The 27,360-nt window shown below is 39.3% G+C and overlaps 2 protein-coding genes and 1 long non-coding RNA gene across 3 annotated transcripts; 2 read left to right on the top strand and 1 right to left on the bottom strand.

The window, feature by feature from the left end:
• The first annotated feature begins 1,737 nt into the window (after window positions 1–1,737).
• Window positions 1,738–2,547, top strand: LOC110862256. The gene is made up of 2 exons (XM_022111436.2): window positions 1,738–1,951; window positions 2,040–2,547. The coding sequence occupies exons 1-2, from the start codon at window positions 1,764–1,766 to the stop codon at window positions 2,449–2,451; spliced, it is 600 nt and encodes a 199-aa protein (XP_021967128.1). The 5' UTR covers window positions 1,738–1,763; the 3' UTR covers window positions 2,452–2,547.
• Window positions 2,548–20,781: 18,234 nt separating this feature from the next.
• Window positions 20,782–21,659, bottom strand: LOC110862261. Its single transcript, XM_022111439.2, has 2 exons — window positions 21,364–21,659; window positions 20,782–21,251 (listed from the first exon to the last, which is right to left on the bottom strand). Exons 1-2 carry the CDS (start codon window positions 21,483–21,485, stop codon window positions 20,852–20,854), a joined length of 522 nt encoding a protein of 173 aa, XP_021967131.1. The 5' UTR covers window positions 21,486–21,659; the 3' UTR covers window positions 20,782–20,851.
• A 521-nt stretch (window positions 21,660–22,180) lies between these two features.
• On the top strand, window positions 22,181–23,122 carry LOC118433440. Its single transcript, XR_004833373.1, has 2 exons — window positions 22,181–22,527; window positions 22,634–23,122. It is a non-coding gene; the product is annotated as an uncharacterized LOC118433440 (long non-coding RNA).
• Window positions 23,123–27,360: the final 4,238 nt, after the last annotated feature.

Genomic DNA, 27,360 nt, shown 5'->3' with positions numbered 1-27,360 from the left:
ACAAAGAGAAGGAAGTGTGAATGACTATAGTGTGTAAGTGGCAGTCAAGGAAGGAGGAAGTAGCCATTTTTGCTCTGCTTTGCAAAAATATTCGAATAAATGCTAAATTAGTTAAATAAAGCAATTTAATTAAAAATCAACCTTTAAGACCAAGTCAAGTTCTAAATCTAAGTCCAAGTCAAGTCTACGCATAAGTTTCTACGGCATGAGGGCAGATCACCAGATAACCAATTATCACGAGAAGATAATCTCTGACGTTGATAACCCCCGGCCGTAACACATCATACTAGGGTACTTAAAATATAATAAACCAGCCAGATTATTTCAAACTACATTTTTCTATAAACCCATAAAAGTTATGCGAGTTCTAGGGAAAGAAACTTTATGAATACACTCTACTATTTTGCAAACACTTATGCACACCTCCCTCTAAAGCAATTAGTAATTTATTCGATGGAGAATAGAATTGTGTTCTAAAAATAAATATGTATGTAAGCTGCGTAATCAGATTTTTGCGATATTTTTTGTGATACATATTTTTTCACACATACTCTGCGAATACACCTTACAATAAGATTTAATAAATAAAACTAAAGATGTATGTAATATTGCCAATTAAACAAACAACGTTAATGAATTCTGAATTCTGACCACCAAATCTGATCCAAATCACCAAATTCATCTTGTATTTTAAATCACCCTTACGCCTACTGCTAACGAAATGAATTTATCGGGCTCTGGAACTTCAGGTGCTTAAAAATCTACCCAAACAAAAGTTCATGCACATTAATACCTGATGTGGGTGTGATTTGAGGATGGTAGCTTTGTGATGATTATGGCGTGGTTTTTGAGATGGACAGACTTTTTAGGAAACGAAGAGTTCTCGCACAACTTCGTTCAGTTAGTTTGTCTTAATGTAATTTACTTCAATTTTAAATAGGCTTTGTCATACATAAAAATGGTTAGAACTTAAAATGAATTGGATTGATGTGGTAAGTTTGAGAAGAGTGGCAAAGAATATTAGTTGAGTATTGCTTAAGTTACATTTTGAAGGTTAATTGAATTAGGATAATTTGATAAGAAGTAAGGAGACACATTATGTTATCATATCAGTAGTTGTCAAATCATACAATTAGTAAAGGTAAATTGAGAAGAACATATTAAGTACGGTAAAATATTTGTATAATTGAGACGGCGACATGTGCATCAGGTCCAAGAATCAGGAAAAGACTGAACTTTAGAATACGAGTACAAATGGTTATAAACTCTTGTTATGTCCTTGAATACAAACGAATTGGATGGACAGTAAATGTAAAATAATAAGTAATGAAACCGATCCATATCTACATAACAAACCAATATACGTAATCTTGGTTTGCATTGTATCATTAAATTTATACCGAATAACCTGCTTAATAATTGCTTTCAGTTATGTAACCCTCTTACGCAAGTAATTATTGTTATCTAATGGTTTTTCCAAGTGATAAAATATTTGACTAATGTAAAAATTATTTTTATGTATTGTTTGGGGACACTGACACTCAAAAAATTAATTGAATAGTTATATGTACCAGAATGTATAGATAAAGTTTAAGTGGTTTCTGAATACTATCAGTTCATCCTCACCTAACCTAACCCAATTCAATTAGAAGGCCTATGAATGTATGTACCTCTACTGTAGGAATGATGTAACCCATTCACTATAAAATGTCCTCAATTCTTGCACAATCCATTAATTACGTTTCTTGACTAAGTTGGTTATCATGCTTGTTCGTTTTTTATATCTAGCCGCCTTCTTCACCCTGGTTGTTGGGTTCATTCAAGAAGTAACATTTTATACTGAACCAGGTTACCAAGGCTATGCGTATCGATTCCGAACTAAAGAAGCGGACCTGACACCACACTACACGGATCTGTTACTACAAGTAAAATCATACTGCTACATTGGATCGTAAGTGTAACGAAGAAGATTCTTTACTTAATCTTCTTATCCCCTAAAACTTCAAACAAACAAGTCCACATTTTCTTATTTCTTATAGTTGGAACGGATACTATCGAACTAACTTTACTAGTGAGCGAACTTTTTCCCCAGGTTCAGCTCAATCTATGACTTGTGACAATGGAACATTTCCTGAAACTCAGTCTTTAAGATATTTTGGACCCTTGAATGTAACAACGCCGTCTATTTCCGTTTATCCCGGAGTTTATGCTGGTGGACCCGAGATAACGATCATGGCACCAGCAGCGAATAATTTTGAATTTCTTCCCAACCGTGTCGTTCTTACGGGGGCCTCAAGCTGGACGGGTTTCGAGAACAACAATTTTACCGGGCTGTCACACTGTTACTCGTCGACATTGCTGATACAATCATTTAATTCGTATCCATATCCTACCAGGTCAATAATTAGGGGTTGTGACCCTATTTATAATAGTCGGTATGTTCATTACTGAAACAAATTTGTCAACTGGACAGGAACAATGGGTTTAAACGTTTATTATGAATATTATGTGGCGAGTAAATAAATAAATTATCAGAAATAAAATCTATATGGTGCTCATAATTTTGTACAACAAAAGAAAAAAAGATTTGGGAAACATTGAAAAAAAAACATTACTAACCAAGGCTTGAAAATACTTTCCATATTTGTATCGTTTTATGTAAGTAGGATTATTCTACCAGGATTTACACGTTTTTGCTGTTTCAATGCGATAGGCCTGCAGAAATTCTTCTAGACCCGCAACCTTTGATAAGAACAATAAACTGTTGCAAGTACAGATGTAAAAAAGTAGCTTCAGCCTGATTGTGTAATGAACTCCCGAAAACAGAATTTCGATATCTTTAACCGTTTCGGAGATAGCAAGAACCACACCCACTTCCACTAGCCACACCCACTTACTACATAGCGCTAAAACATCCATAGATGACATGTGATGAACTCCCGAAGACAAAATTTCGATATCTTTAACCGTTTCGGAGATATCAAGAACCACACCCACTTCCACTAGCCACACCCACTTACTACATAGCGCTAAAACATCCATAGATGACATGTGATAAACCCCCGAAGACAGAATTTCGATATCTCTAACTGTTTCGGAGATAGCTAGAACCACACCCACTTCCGATAACCACACCCACTAACCAAATAGAACCTGCATGGTAAACTTCTGAAGACAGAATTTCGATATCTCTAACCGTTTCGGAAATAATCGAGGGCCAGACGGACAGACGGACAGACGGACACGCAAAACGTTCGCATAAAGCAGCTGAAGCTAGTTTAGTCAGGGCGAGGGCGGCGAGGTCGACCTCTTGACCATTTTGTGAGACGATAACTGCGTCGCCCAGGGGTAGCCGCCTGTCGGAAAAGTTCACCATATGTGTCAGTACTTTTCCGCGGACAGTTATCAGAATCTCCCCATGGGACATAAACCTATCCCAGATCCCACAATGTCCCCACGGCTTCCGCAGCCACTAGTCTGACAACTTAATGATGATGAGCCAAGTGTCCTTGAACATAGAGAGGAGGAACGAATGGAAGAATCTGACCACCACAGGAATTCCCAGTCTCACGAGTGTGTGTATGCTATCTCTCTCCAAAACCTCGTCGTGGCCAAGGCGCCAACGATGACGATTAATTATGACGACGCTTCTGTGTGTGACGTGCTGAGCGTGTGTGTGTCTTGCCTTTTGTTAGTGCCACACCCAAGGGACAAAGAGAAACTGCTTGCTAAGTATACAGCACTACTACGAGTGACTACACTCTCAACAATTTTTTGACAAAATTGTTACCGGCGGAGGTACTATGTGACTCTACCGCTCGGGCAATAATTTATCACCAAAGGGTGGCATATATAAAGAGGCTAAATCCTGCTCAGCGCCCAATGTCAACGCTCAGGTAATAAAAATATTACCCATACCGGAGGCAATTTCTTACCCTCAGAAGACAATTTGTTACTATAGTGTTACCACGCGGTAGAGTCACATAGTACCTCCGCCGGTAACAATTTTGTCAAAAAATTATTGAGAGTGTACCACAACTGCCCCACTTCCGCCTCGGCATACAGTGACTGACAGCAGCAGTACTTCTCGTCTCTTTTACAGCTGAGGCAAATGCAGATCATGGCGATCATCGCATGCATATCTACTCTTCAGATGTTCAGATGATGACGAGGGAGAGGTACGTAGGATTGGAGGTCGGGTGTTGTGGGGGTGTGTGTGTGTGTGCATAGCGGTCGGTTGGCTGCCGTAAGGCACCAAGAGATAACTGTAACGGTCAGGGAGCGTCCACCCAAATTTCACCCGTTACGCAGACAGGGTGGGATCCTACTGCCCGCAAAACCCAGGTGTGGATGGTCCCACGATAATAATAATGCACGTACTTTTTAAAATCCATTTTGTCAATGTCTTCTTGTCGACTTTGAGGGTAGGAAGGATAACGTAATAATAAGAACTCTCTGGTGACATGACGATGATCTTGTCACCAATAAAAATCCCACCGGTCGGCAAAGACAAACTCGGTATTGCGACACGAAAAGCTAATGACACTGCCTCCTGGGCCAGGAGTCCTGGCCCTCAGTGCTTCGTTTCCTGCAGGTTTGCTACATTTATTGTACTGCAAAGCAAGAAGCGCAAAAAAATGCAAACTGCAAGAAACTGCAAGAAATATGCTATCCACGCGTTGTATGAACTATCTATTCATAGCGGTGGTAAGTACTTTCTTGCATTTCTCGCAGGCCAAAATCGCTGAATTTGACAGTGTTTCGGGTGCATGAAACCATTTTCTTGCACCCAGTTATTTTTTGCAAGTGGACACTTGCACCCGAAACACTGATGGTCCAGCACGATTCCTATACTATACTTGCTGGATGGATTGGTGGGTGGGTGTGGTATGAATTTATGTGTGATGCTTATAATTGATAAGTTGACTTACCACCACCACCACCACCACCACGAAGGGGACGATTTGGTCACCCTCATGACGATGATGACGACACAGAGCTGCTCCTCCGGCCGATGATAATGATATGCCACTCACTCCAAGGCAACGTCTTGTGTCTTTTCGTGTATGTCCTGTCCTCTTGTCTGCCTATCTATCGTCTCGTCTGGGCGAAAAAGGATGATGGAATGGGATGACATTTCGGATGGATCGATAATTTCCAGATGGGGCGAGATGAGATTTTTTGAGACCCAAACAGCAATGGAATGAGCAAAATCTCAAGTCGTGTCTAAAAACCATGGCGAAGATCACCTGCCAGCTATCATAGCTGGGCTATGGTCAAGTCATCCCAATAAAGTCACAACGGTCATAATTAAAGATGCCATTTTGAAGATTTTATTTTAAACTAATACGAGAAAACATCGTAACTTTTAGTGGAATGAAGTGCATGTACATGTCTACACAATTTGCGAGGATTTTTGGGATACGGGCCAATTCTTATTTTCAATTCTTATTGTTTACCAAGGTCACTTATTACTATGCTAGCAAAATATACTCAGGCAGTACTCACTCACTTCCTGGAGAAGATCTGCTATCTATCAATTGTCATCATCAATGTCTACTACTTCCGTCGGGGGTAAATAGGATGAAGGCCAGTACAAAAAATGCATGCACTTTTATAAATTCCTAAAATAAATTCCCATTTTTGGCCATCATTCCTTGTCCAATATTTATTTTCATCAATACTTCATAATTGGTTGAAACGAGTGTGTCGTTCTATCAATACTGCTGCACTTATTTAAATTATATGTACCCGTACCTTATTACCTACCTCCCAACTATTTTAACATGCTTGGTGGCAAATTTGTAACAATTTATCACAATAATATTATGTATATGTTCCCAACTACTACTTAAGTACATAGAACTCAAGAAGGCGTCCTATCCACTTACGAGGAGCTACTCAAATAGATGTTAATGTAATGTATACTGATTTGAGATACGATTGCAGCATTGAATTGTGATCAATCGTCGACAATTTTCCATCTTAAAGTAACAATTTCTCACTAATTTCTTACTAATACATAATTTGGAATAATTTGTATATACATAGATAATAACCTGCAGGTTTTAGTTCAACGACATAATTAGTACTCTTGTTAGAATAATACGGCTGCTGTCTATTTACATAGATTTGTTTTTGCTGACAAATTTTTGACAAATTGCTGAAGTTTTTTTTTACTCAAATCTGTAATCAAAATGGGCATATTTCAAGAACACTAGTTGTCTCCATCCTGGAGCTGGAACTAGCATGAGAGCTAATATCCATTTGTGAGGAGTCGGTGCTTCCCAATTCCATCGGTCGGTCACTGGGGGACTCGTCCCCAGAGATACACATCCCAGGATCAATAGCAGAATTGTCCAGCAGAGTAGAACTCAGCGGATGTGTTATATAAGACCTGGGGACAAAATTGTTTGAATATGAATAATTACAGCCATAGTAATTTTCGAGCTACATTTACAAATTGTGTTACAAAAGCATGGCTTTACTTACATCCGTCTTCTCTCTTGGAGTTTCATATTGATGGACTTTGTAAACTTAGTTTTATCGTCCACTGTTTTAAACACGAAAGATCCAGAAAGACCCAGATTCAATGTGGATGATGGCGCATCCCACACTTTTTCGAATTGGTTTTCTATCCCAACAATCGTTCAAATAAATCCATTTTTTCGTAATAACAATATCAATTTCACATGACTCAAAATTGCAAGCGAAAGAAACAGTGGCTTCTTCACTGAGATTGGCTTGTATAATTTTGCTTGGTTACGACATTCTCCTGCCGTTGGTTTTCTTAAGATAATCTTGCACAATGTTCTTCGGAATCAAATGCTGGATCGACTGAAGTCCGGGTGGAATTGAAAGATGATGGGTGGAACTCATTTTTGACACTTTTATCAAATTAACCTTATCTAAATAGAAAATAAATTGTTAAAAATAACCCTGATTGTGTATGTTATAATATGAATTATGTCGCTAAATGTGCAATGATGCACATACTTGACCACCTAATATTATGGGTGGATAAATGCATGCATGAAAAGTTGAATGACTTAGATGATGATCTTATATGTATGACAATGAGCTGCGTTTAATAAATCAGTAGCTGAAAATACTCCAACAGTCGAGCATCTCTCTCCTTATATTTTGAACACGTTATCAGCACGGGTTCTGCAAAGTTTCTGAAAAACTTAAATTTCTGAAAAGATTTTAAGTTTAAAAATATAAGTTTGAGAGAATAAAGTCAGAAAATGACTACCACGACTTCGGGAACGACAACAACTACCACTACGACAATAGTGGGTAGAAAGTTTGACACATCTTCGATATCTAAACTTGACGGTGATAATTTCCGTGTTTGGAAAGTGAGGATGTCAAGCCTATTTAGGTCGCATGACCTAAACGAAATAGTGGACGGAACATCCACCAGACCTGCAGCAGTAGGTGATCCTCAAAAAGAATGGGATAAACGCAACAATGAAGCTATGACTTCGTTATATTTGTGCATGACTGACGCCGAGGTGGAGTCGATTTCTGGGTGTGCAACAGCCCATGAAATCTGGAATAAACTAAACACGATGTACCAAAGCATCAGTGGAGAGAGCAAACAAGTGCTGTGGCAGAAATATTACAGCATTATGGTAACCTCAGGCAAGTCCCCAGTTAAAACAATGATTGAAATACAAAATTATGCCGCCCAACTGCGAAGTATGGGAGCTGTAATTGATGACGAGATGGAGGTCGCAAGGATAATTTCCAGTATGATGGACGAAAAGTTTCGCCAATTTCGAGAGGCCTGGAGGTCAGTTGAGATTGCGAAACAAACATCAGCTCTACTTCTCTCCAGGTTGAAAACCTGGGAGTTAGAAGATGGCGAGACGTACAAAAATGCTTCACATGTCGAAGAGACATCAAAAGCATATGCAGCCAAGAAAGAGCGACCAAAGCGAACCAGACAAGAAATTAGTGATCTGAAAAAGAAAACTAAATGTCACATCTGTAAATTAAAGGGCCACTGGAAAAGTGAGTGCACCTTCAAAGATAAAGATTCTGCAAAGAAGGAACAGAAATCTGATGAAAAATCAGAAGGAGCTTATATGGCTGGTGGGCTAAGTGACCTTTGGATAAATGACTCTGGTGCAAATCGCCATTATTGTGGGCGAAAAGACTGGTTTTTCGAATATACAGAATACCCATGCCCAAAATCGGTCAGCATGGCCGATAACTCTCTCATGCTTGTAGGAGCAGTGAAAGTGAAAGCACTTATTAACAAAGTTTGGGTAGAAATAACTATTTATCAAGTTGAATATGTGCCAGGGGGGGCAAATTTACTGTCAGAAAATGTTCTTCTCGACAAAGGCTTAGTAGTAAGCAAAAGCGGAAATAATCAAATTATTTATTATCGCGATGGACAGCGTGATATTGAAGCCGAACGAAGAGACGGTCTTCAAATAATGAAATTCAAGCCAATTGTAAACAGAGCGATGGCCTGTATCAAGCCTGTCGTATGGCACGAGAGATTAGCTCATATTAATTCCAAGTTTCTGAACGATACTAAGGACAAAGAGGCTGCGTATGGCCTGGAAAATATGAAGCGAGAGGATGTGAATTTCAAGTGCGAAATATGCATGAAAGCAAAGTCCAAGAAGAAGAGTTACGTTACAGTTGAAAAAACTGTAAAGTATTTGCCAGGAGAATGCTTACATTCCGATCTTGGTTATGCAAATGCAATTTCGAAAAATGGAAATTCGTACTTCCTTGTAGTAAAGGACGAAGCATCAGCTTTTAGACAAGTATATTTCCAAAAGAAAAAAGGTGAAACCGCAATGAATGTTATAGATGCGATTAACTTCATGCGTACTCAGACCGGAAATAACGTGAAGATGTTCAGATCGGATAATGGGGGCGAGTACAAATGCCAAGAATTGGTATCCTTCTTCTCTAAACGAGGAATACGATTCGGTCTCAACTCACCTCAGTGCAGTCCCAGTATGGATTCGTAGAACGTGAAATGCGAATCGAACAAGATGCAGCGAGGTCAATGCTGATCCAAAGTCAGCTGCATGAATCGCACTGGGAGGATGCAATCCGAACTGCATGCTACGTACTCAACAGAACCTTGAGTACAAAAAATACAGAAAAAACTCCATACGAACAAGTTATAGGAAAGAAACCTACTTTACAGCATGTTCGGATTTTTGGGAGTAAAGCTTTCGCTCACATAACAAATGGACAAGGAAAGAAATTCGATGACAAAGCTACAGAATGCATTTTGGTTGGTTTTGATGCGCATTCAAAGAACTATATTTTGTATGATCCAGCGGAAGGAAAATATCACTACCAAGCTAAACATGTGAATTTTATCGAAACAAATGCTTCTCGAAGAGAGAGCATTACTAACGATGAACCTGATGAGATTATTACTACATTTTCTACCAAAGAAGTAAGAAATGATGAAACTGAACAAACAGACGGGGCAAGTGAGACAGAGGGTGAAGAAGCTGAGACTTATTCGTCAGCAAGCAATTCTCCGCAGCAAACTAACCCCAAAGTTCATCAGCACAACGAAACATGGGCAGATGAGATACAATGGGAAGCATCACAAGAAGACCGTAATTTTGTGAACACCTCCCTCCCACCACAGCCCAGTTCCTCTAAACCCAAAAGGGAGAGGCAACAAAGGAAGTTTTATCAAGCCGGCAGCGCAAATGTAGCTATGCACGCAACAAACACCGAGCCAACAACTTATTCAGCAGCTCTCAGCTCTAAATATGCTGGAGAGTGGAAGGAGGCGATGGATTCTGAAATGAGAAGTCATTCTGAAAATGGAACATGGAGACTTGTAAAACGACCCGTAGGAAAAAAGGTGCTGAAAAACCGGTGGGTTTATAAAATTAAGCACAATCCAAACGGTGAAATTGAGAAATTTAAAGCACGCTTAGTGGTGAAGGGTTTTAACCAAGTCAAAGGTGTAGATTACACTGAAACATTTGCACCAGTTAGCAGATATGAGACGATCAGAACTTTGTTGTCTGTAGCAGCAGCAAGGAAATTAAAATTAGTACAATTCGACATAGGAACAGCTTACTTGAATTCAGAACTAAAAGAAGAAGTATACATGGAACAAGCTGAAGGTTATGAAATCGGATCTGATATGGTCTACCTATTGGACAAAACCTTATACGGACTGCCACAATCAGGACGGGCTTGGTTCGAGACATTTAGCGCAAAGCTGAAAGAAATGGGATATGTACAATCCAAAAGCGACAAATGCTTGTTTATGAAAACAACATCCACGGGAAAAATATACGTAGTAATATACGTTGACGATGGACTCTTTGCTGGTAAAAACAAAAAGGAGTTGCTTGCAGAAATTGAGAAGTTAAAAGCTTCATTCAAAGTTACAATTCAACCCCTTGTCAGATTTCTCGGCATTGAAATCTTACAAGTGGAGGAAGGAATATTCTTGCACCAGACCAAGTATATCGAGGATTTGCTTGAGAGATTTGGAATGCAAGATTGCATCACACTACCAATTCCTATGCAGCCTGGTTTGCAGTTTGACGGGAGTGAATGTGACCCAAATTTAGAGTTTCCACAACTCATTGGTTCACTATTATTTCTAGTGCGATGTACACGACCAGATATTGCGTATGCCACGCATTATTTATCCCGGTTTTTTGGGAGCTACAACAAACTACATATGAATGCAGCAAAAAGAATCCTGCAATACCTAAAAGGGACAAAATCTCTTGGTATTATGTACACTGAAAGTGAGGCAGACCGAGACGTCGTCTGTGCGTACGTAGATGCAGATTACGGCTCCGACACAACTTCACGGAAATCAACATCGGGTGTATTATTCACTTACAACAACTCTCCCATCGTGTGGATGAGTAAGAGACAAACCTGCATAAGTTTATCCAGTTGCCAAGCTGAATATGTAGCTTTAGCTCTCGCTGGAAAAGAAGCGGTCTGGGTAACCAGATTATACTTAGAGCTAGATATGATTTCACTGGAAAATGAACCTATCTGTCTAAAAACGGACAGCCAGAGTGCAATTAGACTGGCGAAAAATGATGAATTCCACGACAAATCAAAACACATTGACATTAGGCATCACTTCATCCGAGATCTGGTTGAAACAAACCAAGTCGTATTGGAGCATTTGCCTGACAAAGTTCAACCTGCTGATATTTTAACCAAATCAGTGGTGAGGGAGTCGTTTGAGACGAAAAGATATTTGATGGGAATGGTCCCTCCTCCTCCTGCAAAGGGAGAGAAGAGAAGAGCACTGTGCAGTGTTATTGTCAACCCAAAGCGACCCAGTTTATTGTGGAGTTTTATGGCTTTATTGCTCTCATTTTTAACTATTGGAGCAACCGATTTACACAAAGAGGGAAGTCCTGTTTTGTGGAGAAAGAGCTATGAACCAGTGGTGATCGGATTTCACGCGATAAATATGAGAATCGCTTTAATTTCACCATGCGAATTTTTGCCATTGGATGATTTGGAACCCAGAATTGCAAACATCATGAAAAAACAATGTGAAAAAGCATATGACGAAATATTTCTAAATAATTTAGAAGATATTTGCTCTCCACCACAAGGGAGGCGAAGACAAAAAAGAGTAATTCCTGTCGTTGTGGGATTTATTCTTGTCGCTTGTGTTGGAAGTGCTGGGATCGGACTGGGCAGTTATGCAATAGCAGAGACACACCGACTAGAAACTCGATAAGACGAACTAGAATTTGCTTTCAATAAACTTGAAAGACAAGTTTATGAAGACCGTCAGCACATAAAAGTTCTAAAAATGGAGATAATTAAAGTTGGTTACCAAGTCCAGCAAACAATGAATGATTTAAACAACTTTAAGGAAGGAGTTGTAACCATACAATATTTAATCTCTTACCTCACAAGTAAATTGGTTGAGGGGAGAAAAGTGATTTGGGACACGAAAAAAGCATGGAAGAAAAAACAAATGACTCCTGACCTTTTGGAATATCTGAATTTCACTCTGCCTTGTGGAGACGAGTGTCCAGTGGAGTTTGGAATATTTCACTTATGCCAAATGAACAAGGAGAGAACTCAAATAAATTTGGATTTCTCGGTGCCAATAGTGAACAAAAATCTCACTAAACTAACAGCAGATCCGTTTTTCTTAATGTTGAAACGAGATAATTTAACCTGTCGTATGGAATACTCAGGCCCGACTGTTGCCACATTGCATGTGGGAGAAGAATGTGTGTATGAGACTTATTATGAAAAAGCTCACAACAACATTGAAATGACGACTTCAAACAAGTGTCGAAATGAATCCTCCTTCTCAAACGGAGGAAAACTCTATAAGATTGAGAAGTGTCAGATTTCGGCAATTGGAGATGAAAAAGAGTTTGTACAAGTAAAAATACTTGACAGTCTTTATCATGTATATTGTCCAGGAGGAGAGTACTTGGTGGGCAAGAGGAGAGTAAAATGTCCAGACAAAGTATTCACATTGCCATTATCTTTGACATTCACTCTGAACGAGGTTGAATTCAAGGGAAATATATTACGTGTCGTCTATAAAGAGCGAGAAGATCATCTTTTTTCTGAACTCGTAAACTGGCACTTGAATCCGCGAGTCAATTGGAGTCATTTAAGTGAAGACTTAAATGAAATCTGGAACACAAATGACGAACGGATTCAAAAAGAAGCCAGGAATCTGTATGTGTCCTAAACGGATTCAACGCCAAGCTGAGGAGCAGCCTCTCAAGGAGATCAATGGACCAAGCAATCATATTATTATTCGTACGTAAATAATTGTTAAAGGGAGTGTTAAAAATAACCCTGATTGTGTATGTTATAATATGAATTATGTCGCTAAATGTGCAATGATGCACATACTTGACCACCTAATATTATGGGTGGATAAATGCATGCATGAAAAGTTGAATGACTTTTGAATGGCGAATGTTGAATGGCGTTTAATAAATCAGTAGCTGAAAATACTCCAACAGTCGAGCATCTCTCTCCTTATATTTTGAACAGTGTATACTTATTAAGTAGCTTCAGCTGCTTTATGCGAACGTTTTGTGTGTCCGTCTGTCCGTCTGTCTGTCTGTCTGTCTGTCTGTCTGGCCCTCGATTATTTCCGAAACGGTTAGCGATATCGAAATTCTGTCTTCGGGAGTTCATCACGTCATCTATGGATGTTTTAGCGCTATTTAAATTTTTTCACCACATAATCAGGCTGAAGCTACTTTTTTACATCTGTACTTGCAAAAGTTTATTAAGATGATTTGAATGGTGACAGGGATAAGGGAAGAGAAGCTACGGAAGCATGCACACAGTTCACATGCCTGGAAAACATCTCCATCTTTAACCTTGAGGCGAGAAGAAAGGTTGTCACATTTACGTATGCATGTTGACATAACTATTTGGACCCTTAAAGGAAAAAGGAACTCGATCCAGATTCGGTTTACATGGAGGTTCTCATTAATCAATAACTGAAAATAACTCTGTCTCAGGAGACTAAACAAGGAGAGGAAAATAGAAGATCCACCCCCAAATTTTAGTGGTTTCGTGGTTTTTACAAAGGTATCATTATCATTGTGTGTGACTTTGACAAGTAGTAGACAGGTAGATTAATGATATGTCATACAATTGTATATGTATATGTCTATTGAATTATACAAATGCCACAAACTACTTTGTTAATTGTGCATATATATGTCTGCAACGAAATAAATGTAATAGACTAAGGAAAATCACTAAAAATCCTATGATTTGACATTGGGGAAGACAAGATTTATTTTGTAAATTAGGAAAGAGTCAGACCATGCTTCTAGACTATTATGCTCATCAAAATCGGTCCAATTAATTAATAATAATCAGATTAACAATTCAAAGAGACGAAGCAATTAAGCAATATCGACTACTGACTAACTGCCCAGTAAAATAAAATCTGACAATGGAGATCTCCCAGCGTATGCTCAACGATTTTGAAAAAACTAGTGTCAATCAATCACAAATTTAATTAGTATGATCTTCCAATGCGCAGGTTTGGCAGAGATATTTGCATCCGAAGAAAATAAACCGTGCCGTAAATTTGTAAAGTGTAAAATTTATTGCCTTTCGCATTTTCTCCTTTTCTGGTCCAAACATCCATTATTTACCCATATACATCCATGGGTCCAAATAGCCAAACATGCCCATTGGGTGATCGTGTTTTTCGCAAATTTCATAATAGTCACGAGTTAAATCTGTGATCGATTAGACACTAGTTTAGTCAAAATCGGAGAGCATACGCTGGGAGACCTCGATTGTAAGTAAATCTCATAGCTAATGTAGAACAACGCCTTTACAATAAGTAGCGTTATACATAAATACATACCATGCACTCGAGGTGTGGATGAGTTGCAGAAAATTTATTGATGATGAACAATAATAAACTGTTGCAAGTACAGATGTAAAAAAGTAGATTCAGCCTGATTATGTGATAAACTCCCGAAGACAGAATTTCGATATCTCTAACTGTTTCGGAGATAGCTAGAACCACACCCACTTCCGCTAACCACACCCACTAACCAAATAGAACTTGAAGGTCCCTGGGACCTGCATGGTTAACTTCTGAAGACAGAATTTCGATATCTCTAACCGTTTCGGAAATAATCGAGGGCCAGACGGACAGACGGACAAACGGACACACAAAACGTTCGCATAAAGCAGCTCAAGCTACTTAATAAATTCACCTTATGCCACGACTGAGTTGTCTACATGAACAAATTATTTAGTACACTCTTAGAATACAATTGTTTAATGTAGTTGCTCTTCAGCTACGGTGGTAAAATCATCAACGTGTAGTAGTAATTCATGATCACTAGTAATAAATTTATTTATTTATTTAAAGAAATGCTAATAAAATTACAACCAACTGGTGATATCTGAAAAACCCATCCTTGCTACGGAGTTTATGTAAATTTTGCTAAATAAAACCTACATATGTGTGTATAAATAATCGCCGAAGCGATGCGGACCTTCCTCAACAGGGTCCTCTCCGGGGGAGTCCCGCCAACTTTCTGCCCCCTTTTCTATGGAGCTTCCCTCACCGCCCTAAAAAAGAAGTCGGGCGGGATTCGACCCATCGCTGTGGGGAATACGTGGCGGCGCTTGGCTGCGAAGATCGTCGTAGGGAGGATCACCCCCCAATTAATCAAACATTTTTCTCCCCACCAACTGGGGGTGGGTATCAAGGGGGGCGCGGAGATCGGCGCCCATGCAGCCCGCATCTTCTACAACCACGCCCACCCCTCCCCAAAAGCCTTCCTGAAAATCGATTTCAGGAACGCGTTCAACGAAATTCGGCGGGACACACTTCTCCACGCTGTCCGTGACCACTTCCCCTCCATCTTTCCATTTGTAGCACAGTGCTACGCCGACCCCTCATCACTCTTCTATGGGACAATCCCCATCCCCTCCCTACTTGGCTGCCATCAGGGCGACCCCTTAGGCCCCGCCCTCTTCTCCCTCGTGATCCACCCCATCGTCGAGGCAATGGCGACGGAGCTCAACTTATGGTACCTCGACGATGGGGCCATTGGGGACTCTCCGGAGAAAGTTTTGGCGGCCCTAGCAACTGTTGCTAAGATGAGTGGTCAAGTGGGCCTTCACCTCAACCACGACAAGTGTGAAGTCGGGATTCTGGGGGCGGAGCGGGACACCGCCATCGACATACTGCTCCAATTCCAACAGGTTGCCCCCGGGATTCAGCTAATGTGCCCCGATTCTGCGATGCTGCTGGGCGCCCCCTTAACCAACGAAGCCCTGGGAGTAGTTTTAGCCACGAAGACGCAGCAATTGGCCACCTTCTCCAAAAGACTCCTCAATCTATCGGCTCACTCGGCATTCTTCCTCCTGCGGGCGTCCATCTCGATTCCACGACTCATATACTTTCTCCGCTGCGCTCCATCGTGGAGAGAGTTGGACGCCCTCGCCCACTATGACGCTACCCTAAAGGACGCCCTAGAAGGGATCCTCAACTGCTCTCTCTCGGAGGCTGCATGGGTGCAGTCCTCCCTACCCGTGAAGGAAGGCGGCCTGGGGGTCAGGCACGCTGTGGATGTGGCGATACCGTGCTTTCTAGCGTCGGTCCACAGCGTCCTGCCCCATGTAGAACGTCTCCTTCCGGAACACCTCCATGGCTCCGACATCGCCATGGCAGAGGGGGTGCAGCGGTGGACCGACCTCGGCCTCACTGACCTCCCACCGGAAACCGTCAGAGGGATTCAGTCGGCGTGGGAACGCCCCATACTGGACACCACCTTGTCCAAAGTCTCGGATTTGGCAGTTATCCCGGAGGATACTGCCCGCCTTCGTTCCCTCCGCGACAAATATGCGGGAGTGTGGCTCAACGCCCTCCCCTCTCCACAACTAGGCACCCTCCTCCCCAACGAGACCTTCCGTGTCGCCATCGCCCTCCGCCTCGGCTGCGACATATGCGAGCCGCACAAGTGCCCGTGTGGGGCTCAGGTCACCTCCCGAGGCTATCACGGCCTCTCCTGCCGCCGGAGTGCAGGTCGTTGGTCCCGCCACGAGGCCGCCAACGACGTCATCGCCAGAGCACTTCGGTCGGCAGAAGTACCCTGCATTCGGGAGCCCGCGGGGTGCTCCACTACGGATGGCAAGCGTCCTGACGGGATGACGCTTGTCCCTTGGTCGCGGGGGAGGTCTCTTGTGTGGGACTTCACCTGCTCGGATACTTTCGCCCCCAGCTATCTCCCCGACACTGTGCGCCACCAGGGCGCTGCAGCCAGCAAGGCAGAAGACCGGAAGAGGAAGAGGTACGCTTTCCTCATGGACCGATACATTTTCGTCCCCGTTGCCATGGAGACCACTGGGGTTTGGGGCCAAGAAGGGCTGGCCTTCATACTTCAAATTGGCCAAAGGATCGCCGCCACAACTGGACAGGCCAACGCCATAAACTTTCTCCGCCAACGCGTCTCACTCGCCGCTCAACGAGGAAACGTCGCCTCGATTCTGGGTACACTTCCTCCAGGAAAGGAACTGGAGGAGGTGTATTATTTGTAGTCCGTTTCGCTCTTCTCCCAATTTTACGGACATTTTCTACTTTTTTTTCTGCGTATTTTCTACGATTTTTTTTTAAGTTTAGGGACCTTATTTGTGCGACTCTCGCGTAGTCAGATTTTCGATACTTTTTGTGATACTTATTTTTGATTAACTCTGCGAATACACCTTACACTATGATAAATAAAATTAAACTACAAAATAAAAAAAATAAAAAAAAAAAAAAATAACCAGTAAATCAATTTCTCGTATTCTCAGATATGACAAGATTATGTTTCAATGCTGGAAAACTCTTCCTCATAATCGTCCCACATTCTCGGAAATATGTGACATGTTACATGCAAGATTTTTTTAAACTATGGATGCCCGGTCTACAAAGATTTATTAAGTGTACTAACATTAGATTGCTGTCATGAATCATGTCATGTTTTTATTTGTTTAAACCATTGTTCGATGTTTAACAACAAAACGTGAGATAGATATGTAAAATGTCCTCGCAGTCTTGAGTGAATGTATGTTTATCAGCAATAAAGGAAAAAATTTAGAGAATGCCAAATATTGCAGCAATTGCGACAGCGGATAATAGAGTTCGAATTAAAGCAATAATGTAGGATAGGTTAACTTTTATGATAAGAACAATAAATATGGTATACATGATTGGTTTATTTATTAATAATACCTACATATCATCCCAAAACTCGCTATTCACCCATTGACTTAGATTTAAGTATCCAACAATTGGAATGACACGGTTTCATTTATACAGAATTCCTGAACTACCAGCGGTGTCCAAGGTTCTACGAAATTGTTTCCAAATTCGATTCTTAACGACGCCATGGCCCTCAGCTTCCTTCTACTTTCCTTCTTCTTACATACCCTCCTTTGCTGTATAAGCCAACTCATGCTTCTTCCATTAATTTGGGCACCAATTGAAAAAAAGAGCATTGTTGTGATTGCTACACAGAAATAGAAACTATCGTAACGGCCGTATTGATTGAGTGCGCAAACTCCAAAATACAATAGCCTGCCAACCCTTGAACGATTGGACCAACCAAAGCCAAGGATAAAAATATGCGATCTCTGATGCACGAGTTTACAATTTTCTCCAAGACTTTTGCATTCTTATAAAGTGACAATTTTTGTCAGCGTTGTCACGGTTTCCAGATTCTGCAAGTTGTTTGCAGCTCATCAAAAATTCAAGTATATTGCCGTATAATATTATCGTCCGAAAATTTCACTCAAAAAAAGTATATTGCGTTTTTGCAAGAGATATTCAACTCGTAAGTGATTTTTCGGTGTGCAAACTTCTATATCATACGGTCTACAGAAACTTTAACTCTACTTTAAGCCTAGTTCTATATATTCACATGCATTCCAATTGATTTAAAAAAATTTTAAATCAAACTTTTGGTAATGCATATTTATTTGGAGGTGTCGAAGGGGACGTTCATAAATTATGACACATAAGAGGGGGGAGGGGGATGCATTGATGCAATGATATCGTGCCTATGTGGCACATATGTAGAAATGGAGTAGAGGGGGTCTGGAATTTTTGCGTGACATAATTTATGAAGGTTCCTTAGGTGTATACTCCCTAGTAAAATTGAGACACAATTTTTTCCATGCAGAATGACTTTGTATCTTTTTCATCGTCTATTGTCATCGGTAAAAGAAGGTTTTTGTTTGCCAGGGGACTTTATTTCGAGCGTAGCTATGCACATTGGTGAAAGCAACCATGTCTCCCAAAACATTCACACCAGTAGTTGGAATGTTGGAAATAAATTCCAAGATGTCACACCTGAAGATATTATTTCTGGGCCAGAAGTTTTCTAGGATTTTGAATTTGTTCTCCATCAATCCGTCATCTATTTCGTCATATACCTCCGTGACCAAAGTGATTATCCAGTTGACCCTTCGCACGCACGCATTCGCATTCATCCTTGATGATGAGAAAGTTCTTCGTGTTGTCAAATCAAAATTGGCCGTGGTCCAACAAATTTGTGACTTTGGATCAGTTGTGTTGCCTTCGATCCTTATTTTGGATTGGTTTCGAACAGATGAGTTCGCTATGGCAGAAATTTGGAAGAGGATCCTAATGGCGTTCTTTCTCGTCATACTTATATCAATTTGTTTCGGTTTTTTCCACCTGGTCCGTGTACCGACGGAGGTCGTGTGTGTTATGAATTCTTCGAGCCATATGGAAGCCAAGTCCCAAGTAACAGGTTTATCATCATGCAGAATTTGTCCGCTATTTACGATGGCACTAATTTTGTAACTTGGTTAGCTTAGAGTGGGGAATCGAGTTATGGTCAGGGTTTTTATATTTTATGCTTTTCTTATCCTGTCGACCTCCGTTTTTGTTCACTTGGTGCGAACAAACTTATTTATAATGAAAGTCATGACTTCCTTTTTCCTATGTGTCGATTGTCCATCGACCTACATCAATATTTCCTTTATTCACAACAATGAGTCGTTCTTATTTGAGAAGTTTTAGAAATTTTTAACATCTAGCTTTAGAATTTTTTTGTATGAATATTTCAAACTAGAAATAGATTCTATCGTAACCCTTACCTCTAGTAGAAGCTAGGCAGGCATTTTTAAAAGCAGCTGCCTAATTCGTTACATACTAAATTTATACTTGTAACCATAAATATTTTATTCTGTCTCTTTGGTAGGATAGGTCCCCTACTATTTTATTGGGATCCGGCTCCTTGCCTTAAACTATTCAAGCCGGACCGGTAGCTTTCGTTGCCGCCAGCTTTGTCAAACCTTATGTATATGCCACCGGCATTCGTAACTATGGCAATTTTTCCTTGCCAAGGCTGGGACGACGCTCCAGGAGACTTGATGCTAATAAGAGGGCTTCAAGCCATACTTGCTACCTATAAAGGTTCTGGTATGATCAACATACGGATATTTGGAGTAATTGCACTCCTGCTTTATCCAATCGAAGTTCAACTCCTACTGTTAAAAGAGCTCAAAAGGTGTGCATGCTGCTCAATGTGTAACATCTATTTTTAAAAAGCTTAACTTCTAATTGTATATATATCTTTCAGGGAACTTCACTCAGGGAAACACTCTCCAAGCCGGTAACTCCCTCAGTCCAGGAGTCTTGAACTTCTACCTCGCCTGCACAAAAATGCCTGGAAAGATCCCGCCGTGCATTTAGTTGTTGGCGGGGTAATCCTGGGTGAAAGAACATTGCTCTATATCCTACTTTCCGCCAACGATTCGATCCCTTTGCCCATCCTAGTATTATTTATCTTCCTGGCAGTCGAGTTGCTTAGGTAACCTAACCTTATCACAATCCAGATTTTTTTCAATATTTGTTCATATCCGTATCGACGATCTGAAGATGTAAGGTCGGTTGCAAGGCGAGGATTGAAAAAGGTGTCGAGATGGGAAATAAGATTTATTGCGTCGTGTTCCCCCTTACAAGTTGGGATAGGAAATGATACATTTTTTGATAGGATGACATCCCTTGTAATTTGGAAAACTTGTACGGATATTCTTATCACGTTACTGTTAGTGTAAGCTAAAGTCAGAGTGAGGCCCATATATTTCTTAAATCTTGACGTCAAGCATGTAGATTTTGTATGATTTAAATATTCACATTTTCATTATTATTCTAAACCAATACACTTGAAGTTGTATGAGGACAAGTAAATTTGGGTAGTTGAAAGAAAAAAAATGTTAGCATTTGGGCAACGAAATAAAATATCAGAGTTTACATAATTGCAAAAATGTATTTGATATATTTCATGTACATAAACAAATGTTTACAACATAACTAACATCCTTCTTTCACACTGCCAACGATTAAATTATTAGTATATTTGTACGTAATGCCCCAGTCTCTTCCTTGCACTTGCGGGCTGAAGCAGGTGGTTTCTCCTTTGTAATTCGGCTCGGAAAACAACCGCCAGGAGTGATTTCCGCTGAAAAAAAGGGAGCCAACTCTGACATGAGGAATTATCGATGGCATCGAAGCATTAACTTTATAAGGTGTTCCGTTAAAATTTGGATCGCTGAATAGTTGAATTTCCTTCTTGATCTGGAGCGGATCCCCAAGTCGAGTTGCCGTCCAACGGTAGTCTAATTCTGACCAAAGATGTTGGCACTCATTTCCAGTACCAGCCAAGTAGAAGATAGCACGATCGAAGAGTGCATTGTATTGCGTTATCCTCCAGCTAAACATAAGTAATTTGTCGAATTTAAATTATTCAGATATTAAGGTAAAGAAACCATTCGACAGAAGTGAAACGTATTGCAAAGTTTACTTTAAAAAATTACACAACTTACAAACCCATCACTCTAAAATAAACTTCTTGCCCGTTCCTTGGAGGGATTAAATTTTGTTCCTGATCAGATGTGGAGTTGATACTTGACGAATGGTTTCCTGGGGTGCAAAGCGGGTCCCCCATGTGCTGAATTAGATACTGAGAAATACCAGAGAAATGCCTGACTGGTCTTCAATACCACGATTTCGGCGAAGAGAGTAAAAAAGAAAAATATTTTTGTTTGCATTTTGATGATTTGGTTTGTAGTGTGTAGTACAGTTTTTGGTAATTGCTGTTAGAATAATGTCGAATTGATAAAAGTGAGACACTTTTATACAGCAAACCAAATGTTTCTCATCACGTCCTCTTATTTTGATAAAAAAGGTGTAAAAATCATAAAATGTTTATCTCCATTTTATTCTAATGCAGATAGTGTGACAAATGAGCAAAAATAAAAATAAATATTTATCCAGCATCTAATTTATGTGTATATATTTATGTGTGTTGATGTCCCGAGAGTTTCCACTCACACGGATTATACAGGTAGTAAGTCTATGAATGCAAAAATTAAACGCCGGTTATGTCTGCCTAGCTGCACGTTCTCAAATTTGTTAGAAATCTTGAAAAAACACATTAGAAATAACCAGATGTTCATTTGCATATTTTATTCGAATGGAAATTACTCTGCATGTGGACATTAAAGCAAAAATATTTATTAAATACCGACTGTTGACTGCGGGTTTATCACGTTCATCAATTTCTACCATTATTCTGAACCAATGCTATTTTTCTTATTTTGACAAAAATATAAAAGGTATTTATTTTGCTATCTCCAAAATACGAGAGGGTGTGTTGCAACGTCCTCAATTTTGTATAAATCCGGCTTCGCGCAATCACATACAAATCATTTTCTCAAGGCTTACCACATCCTCTGAAATTTAGCTGCCAGAAAATAATTTATAATGCATCCAATAAATGTCTTCATTGTCGGCTGCTACGCGACAATCACGATATTCCAGATTAGTCAGGCATCTGAAGGAGTACCTCAGTATCTTCTACAATACGTCGCTGACCAGGATTGCACTTCCGGGAATCATACAATAGGTCTCAATCCAACATCTGACAAGGAGCAGGACTTGATTCCCCCAAGAAATGGTGAGGACGTGTACTTCAAAGTGATGGGTTTGTAAGTTTCTTAAAACAAAAACATTTTAGTGAGAACGCATCCTCTCGGCTTAATAAGTATTTTCTATAAATTATAAGTTGGTTTTAATTGCTCTGAATTTTATAAGCTGGAGGGTAACTCAATACGATGGGTACGACCATAGTGCCAACTCATACTTTTACGGAGTCGGGGATGAGTGCCAATTCATGCTTTAGAACTACAATTCCCGATGGACGGCAACTCGACTTGGGGATCCGCTTCAGATCGATAAAGAAATTTTACTCTATCGTGATACATATTTTTATGGCGTGCCCTTTAAGGCGAAACGTTCAACGCCATCAATAATTCCACCAGTGAAAATTGGGTCGCTTCTTTTCAGCGGACAGTATTCTTGGGGCCTGTTCTCTGGCCCGAACTACTCGGGACAAACGATGTGTCTCCAACCCGAGATAGAAGGAAGAAAATGGGGAATGACGTATAAATTTGGTTTAGATTTTAGCGTAGCTAGCATAAGGTTAAATTGTTAATTTGTTTAATTTATATTTTAAAAAATCAGTATTCATACGTTTTATTAGTCTTGGAAGCAATAAATGCTTTAAAATATTATTTATTAATATAAAATGTTCAATTTTTATGCTTTACTAACACGTGACCTTTTTACATAGATGTGAACGATCACATACGTAGAAATATTTCTTTAAAGGCACTTTTTTCAGATTGGCTTAAGCCATTGGTTTAGCCAACTGCAACAAACATGTTCCATGTGCACCTGCGTATCTTTGTATTTGATTAAGAAACTCGAATACAAGACTTTATGTACAAAACCGAAGTCGAACTTAAGATGTATGCTTCCTTTGAACAACTGCTCATCTTCGTCGTCGATATTAACAAATGAAATAAAGTTGGGCAAGGTTTGCTTAGAATTTGAAAGAGTTCGCCAGTCCGGAATAGTAATTTTTTTTTAGATATTGGTGTGATACATAATTATGGGATGCAATGGATACCGACAAAATGATACAAATTATGAGTTGTCAAAATAATTTATACAAGATTAAACTGTTTCCAGCACACTATCTACGAGGGAAAATCAAAAAGTAATGTTCATCTACCCTTCGGCGTGAAGGTAGAAATTTGAAACCTCACTTATGTATTTAATCCTTGTGTGCATCGTGTGTACATTGTGTACGAAAATTCATAAGAATCTGACTAATAGTTTTTTCACAATAAAATCCCAAAGTCAAAAAGTGCATGCAAAAATTGAATTTTCGGAAATTTTTGTATGATCAACCATTCTATTTTTTGTGCTGTATTACGAATCTGCTGCCGAATTTTTTGAAAATTTGCAAGAAGTATATAGGTATTGTACTCTTTCACGCAGCACAGGTTAAAGATGGATTTGTGATTTAACGAGTAAAATATGGAGTGTTGAAGATGAAACTCGAGAGAATCGCCTATTTTGCATTTTTGATGACTTCATGCGCTCGCCAGTCATTATATAATCAAACTAGAACTTCGAACTGGCATATATTACAGGGATCAGGAGTTGTAAAGTGGATGACAGGTCATATTGACAAGCTCCTTGAGGAAATTTGCTTATTTTGGTTATTATCACGCTGGGTAGATGGACCGCTTATAATCAGAGAAAAGTTGTGGAATTTCAAAGTGATTTCAGCACTACTACATGTATGCATCGCTGACCCTAAAAAGGGTATGATGAGACAATGGTATTACTCTTCGAAGAGCAATACCATTGTCTCATCATACCCTTTTTTCCGCATACCATTTTTTAATCATACCCTTTTTTCCGCATACCATTGTCTCATCATACCATTTTATCCATATACCTTTTTATCGAGACCATGACATCTGCTACCCTTTTTTCCATACCATTTTTTCCGGGAATCCAAGACTTTAGAGAGTTAGTTGTTAGTAAAGAACTTATCAAGTTGATAAGTTTGCCTTTATTGTGACAACTTTGGCAATTGACTGAGCATGTATGGAATTATTGATTTATGAAGTTTTAAAATTATGCGTTAATAAAGCTTGAAGAAAACATCACCAAATGCACACAAATTAAAATTGATTACCCACTTGCATCAATTTCCAGCTTTATAAGTACACATTTATTTACAACAATTGTTTACTAGGTTTCAGTACAAAATATTAACTACTTGAAACTTGTATTTAATTGTGAGATTTCCATGAGCAGATAAATGCATGAAATTTGTCGTTTCATTTTAATTGTTAAAAAAACATTCCCATAGAAAGTAAACATTTTGTACGGAACCTTTCAAATATAGGGAAAGAAAGCGATGAATTAATTTTCATAGTAACATTTAACAAGCGACCTTTGCCCCTGTCAGGTCATGAGAGATGAATCTCCTGCCATGCCGAACTTTTGTCTCAACTTTTCCATGCATGCATTTCTCCAACGACGACTACTGATTTTATTTGTAGCATGGAGAAACACACACGCAAGATAATATTTCATTTCTTAAACGAAAACCAATTCATGGTCATGTTCCTTCTGTTTTGTCCGTGACAAACATCTCACGTTGTCAGGCACGGCTGACTGGCGATGCCACTACCACAATTTGATTAGAGACAATTCCTCCATAGATAATAACATACAGGCTGGCCGAACATCTCGGTCAAATACGGTTTATAACATGTGAAAATCCGACCCTAGATTTGTGGGCCATTCGTGCACATCATCATCACTATCACTAATCGGACGAAAATTATATATCGATGGAATTAATTTTACTTTTCCATTTTAGTAAGAAAATAATTTCCGTGCAGAAATTTTTAATTTTTGTGCTTATCTGAAGCCGTTATCAAGGCATCAAGATAACCACTAAATATGTCAGATTTCATTCATACTCATTTTGCTTTCTCATTTTAGTAAGAAAATAATTTCCGTGCACAAATTTTTAATTTTTGTGCTTATCTGAAGCCGTTATCAAGGGATCATATTTAGTGTTTATCTTGATCCCTTGATAGCGGGTTCAGATAAGCACAAAAATTAAAAAGTTCTGCACGCAAATTATTGTCTTACTAAAATGGAAAAGTAAAATTAATTTCATCGATACCTAATTTTCGTCCGATTAGTGATAGTGATGATGATGTGCACGAATAGCCCACAAATCTAGGGTCGGATTTTCACATGTTATAAACCGTATTTGACCGAGATGTTCGGCCAGCCTGATAACATGTGAAGAAATTTCGGCTGGATGAGAACTTATCCGTTTCTTATTTACACTAAAAAATCCATCAATTCGAGACGTTAAGAGGCATTCATTCTCACTTTACGTCAGCTCAGTACGTACATAATTGTATTAAGAGTTATGTACAAGCTTCGACTTTTGACTGATGAATGGGGAACGTTATCATATTTATGTACATACATTCTTCAAAAGTTGTGATGAATGCGCGACTGTGCTTCTTCTCTTCCTTGACTTTCTTGTCTGGTGTGAATTTTATCTTTTCTCTCAAACAGTAAAAAAGTAGGGCTCTTAACTTATTTCATCGCACAAATTACTTATGAAATGAATTTCTTTTCGTGGCGTCTTGGCGTCAGTTGGGCGTCCCGAGTTGCATGGAATCAATGATGTGAATGATAATAGATAATTCATTTGGAGATGATGGTGATGATGGTGAATATGTACATCCCTAGCAGCACATCCCGAGTTATGCACGTGTCCCATGTTAATGGATACGTGACTAACACGTGTATTAAATTCACGTGTATCTAAACTCGTGTTAAACACCGGTTTTACACGAGTTTCACGTCAACTGGTGTTTAATTCGTGTATAACACGTAAAAAACCACGAGAAAAAGCGACATTTACCCCCAAAATTCCCCGAGTTTGACATACATGCTCCTAAGGTCGCTTTGGGGTTATGCTTTATGAAGGTCGTAAAATTAAAGTATGTCACAAATAAATATTTAGGAATACAATTTCCTCGCATGCATTTGTCCAGCTGAAAGTTGCATGCAGTTGGCTCTTATATTATTGTGTACTTAATTTACTCGCCACAATACATGCATTAATACTTACATAATTTCACGATAACCGACACCCTCTCCATGATATTTATTATTACCCACTTTATTTCGTGGTTTGGTTAGGGATTATCAAGTAGTAAATAACAAATCTGAACTCTAGGTCAGCAGAAGAGTAAATAAAAATGCAGAGATTTTGATTAGACATGAAATGATTATTTACTCACTGACTGACAAGGGAACATACCGAGGTGTCCAACGAGTTAAGGGTCGACACCTATACCAAAATGACCACAACACATTACTTGTTAAACAAACTGGAGGAATTTCCGTGTAAAATTCACTTTTCGTCACATTGTGACGATATTTGTGACGAGCGCATGACCATCGGGAGATTGCCAGTGGGAGAGGTCGGCCACTGAACGATCAGGTCGATCACAGAGAATTGTCGCCGTCTTCAGAGATTTCAAATTCTTTCAAATTTTGAAAACATTTTGAAATTTTGAAGACATTTTGAGAAAGTTTTGAAATTTCTAAGAAATTCTAACATTTTGAGAAATTTTTGAAATTTAGAAAAAGTTTTGAAATTTTGAAAAAATAGGTGTGGAAGTTATTTGAAATCTCTGAAGACAACATGTCCTCTACACATTTTTTTCAAAATTTTAATATTTCTTCAAGATTTCAAAATTTCTTCAAAATTTCAAAATTTCTTCAAAATTTCAAAATTTCTTCAAAATTTCAAAATTTCGTCAAAATTTCAAAATTTCTTCAAAATTTCAAAATGTTTTCAAAATTTGAAAGAATTTGAAATCTCTGAAGACGGCGACGCTTCTCTGTCGACCTGATCG

The sequence above is a fragment of the Folsomia candida genome, unplaced genomic scaffold, assembly GCF_002217175.1.
Source record: "Folsomia candida strain VU population unplaced genomic scaffold, ASM221717v1 Fcan01_Sc052, whole genome shotgun sequence".
Classification (NCBI taxonomy): Eukaryota; Metazoa; Arthropoda; class Collembola; order Entomobryomorpha; family Isotomidae; genus Folsomia; species Folsomia candida.
This window is presented reverse-complemented; position numbering and strand designations above follow the sequence as displayed.

Excerpts from the sequence above, each read along its gene's own strand:
- LOC110862256 (XM_022111436.2), top strand. The coding sequence starts at position 1,764 with ATGCTTGTTCGTTTTTTATATCTAGCCGCCTTCTTCACCCTGGTTGTT. Across the intron at positions 1,952-2,039 it reads TCATACTGCTACATTGGATC|TTGGAACGGATACTATCGAA; the intron begins GTAAGTGTAACG and ends TATTTCTTATAG.
- LOC110862261 (XM_022111439.2), bottom strand. The coding sequence starts at position 21,485 with ATGGGGGACCCGCTTTGCACCCCAGGAAACCATTCGTCAAGTATCAAC. Across the intron at positions 21,252-21,363 it reads TATTTTAGAGTGATGGGTTT|CTGGAGGATAACGCAATACA; the intron begins GTAAGTTGTGTA and ends ACTTATGTTTAG.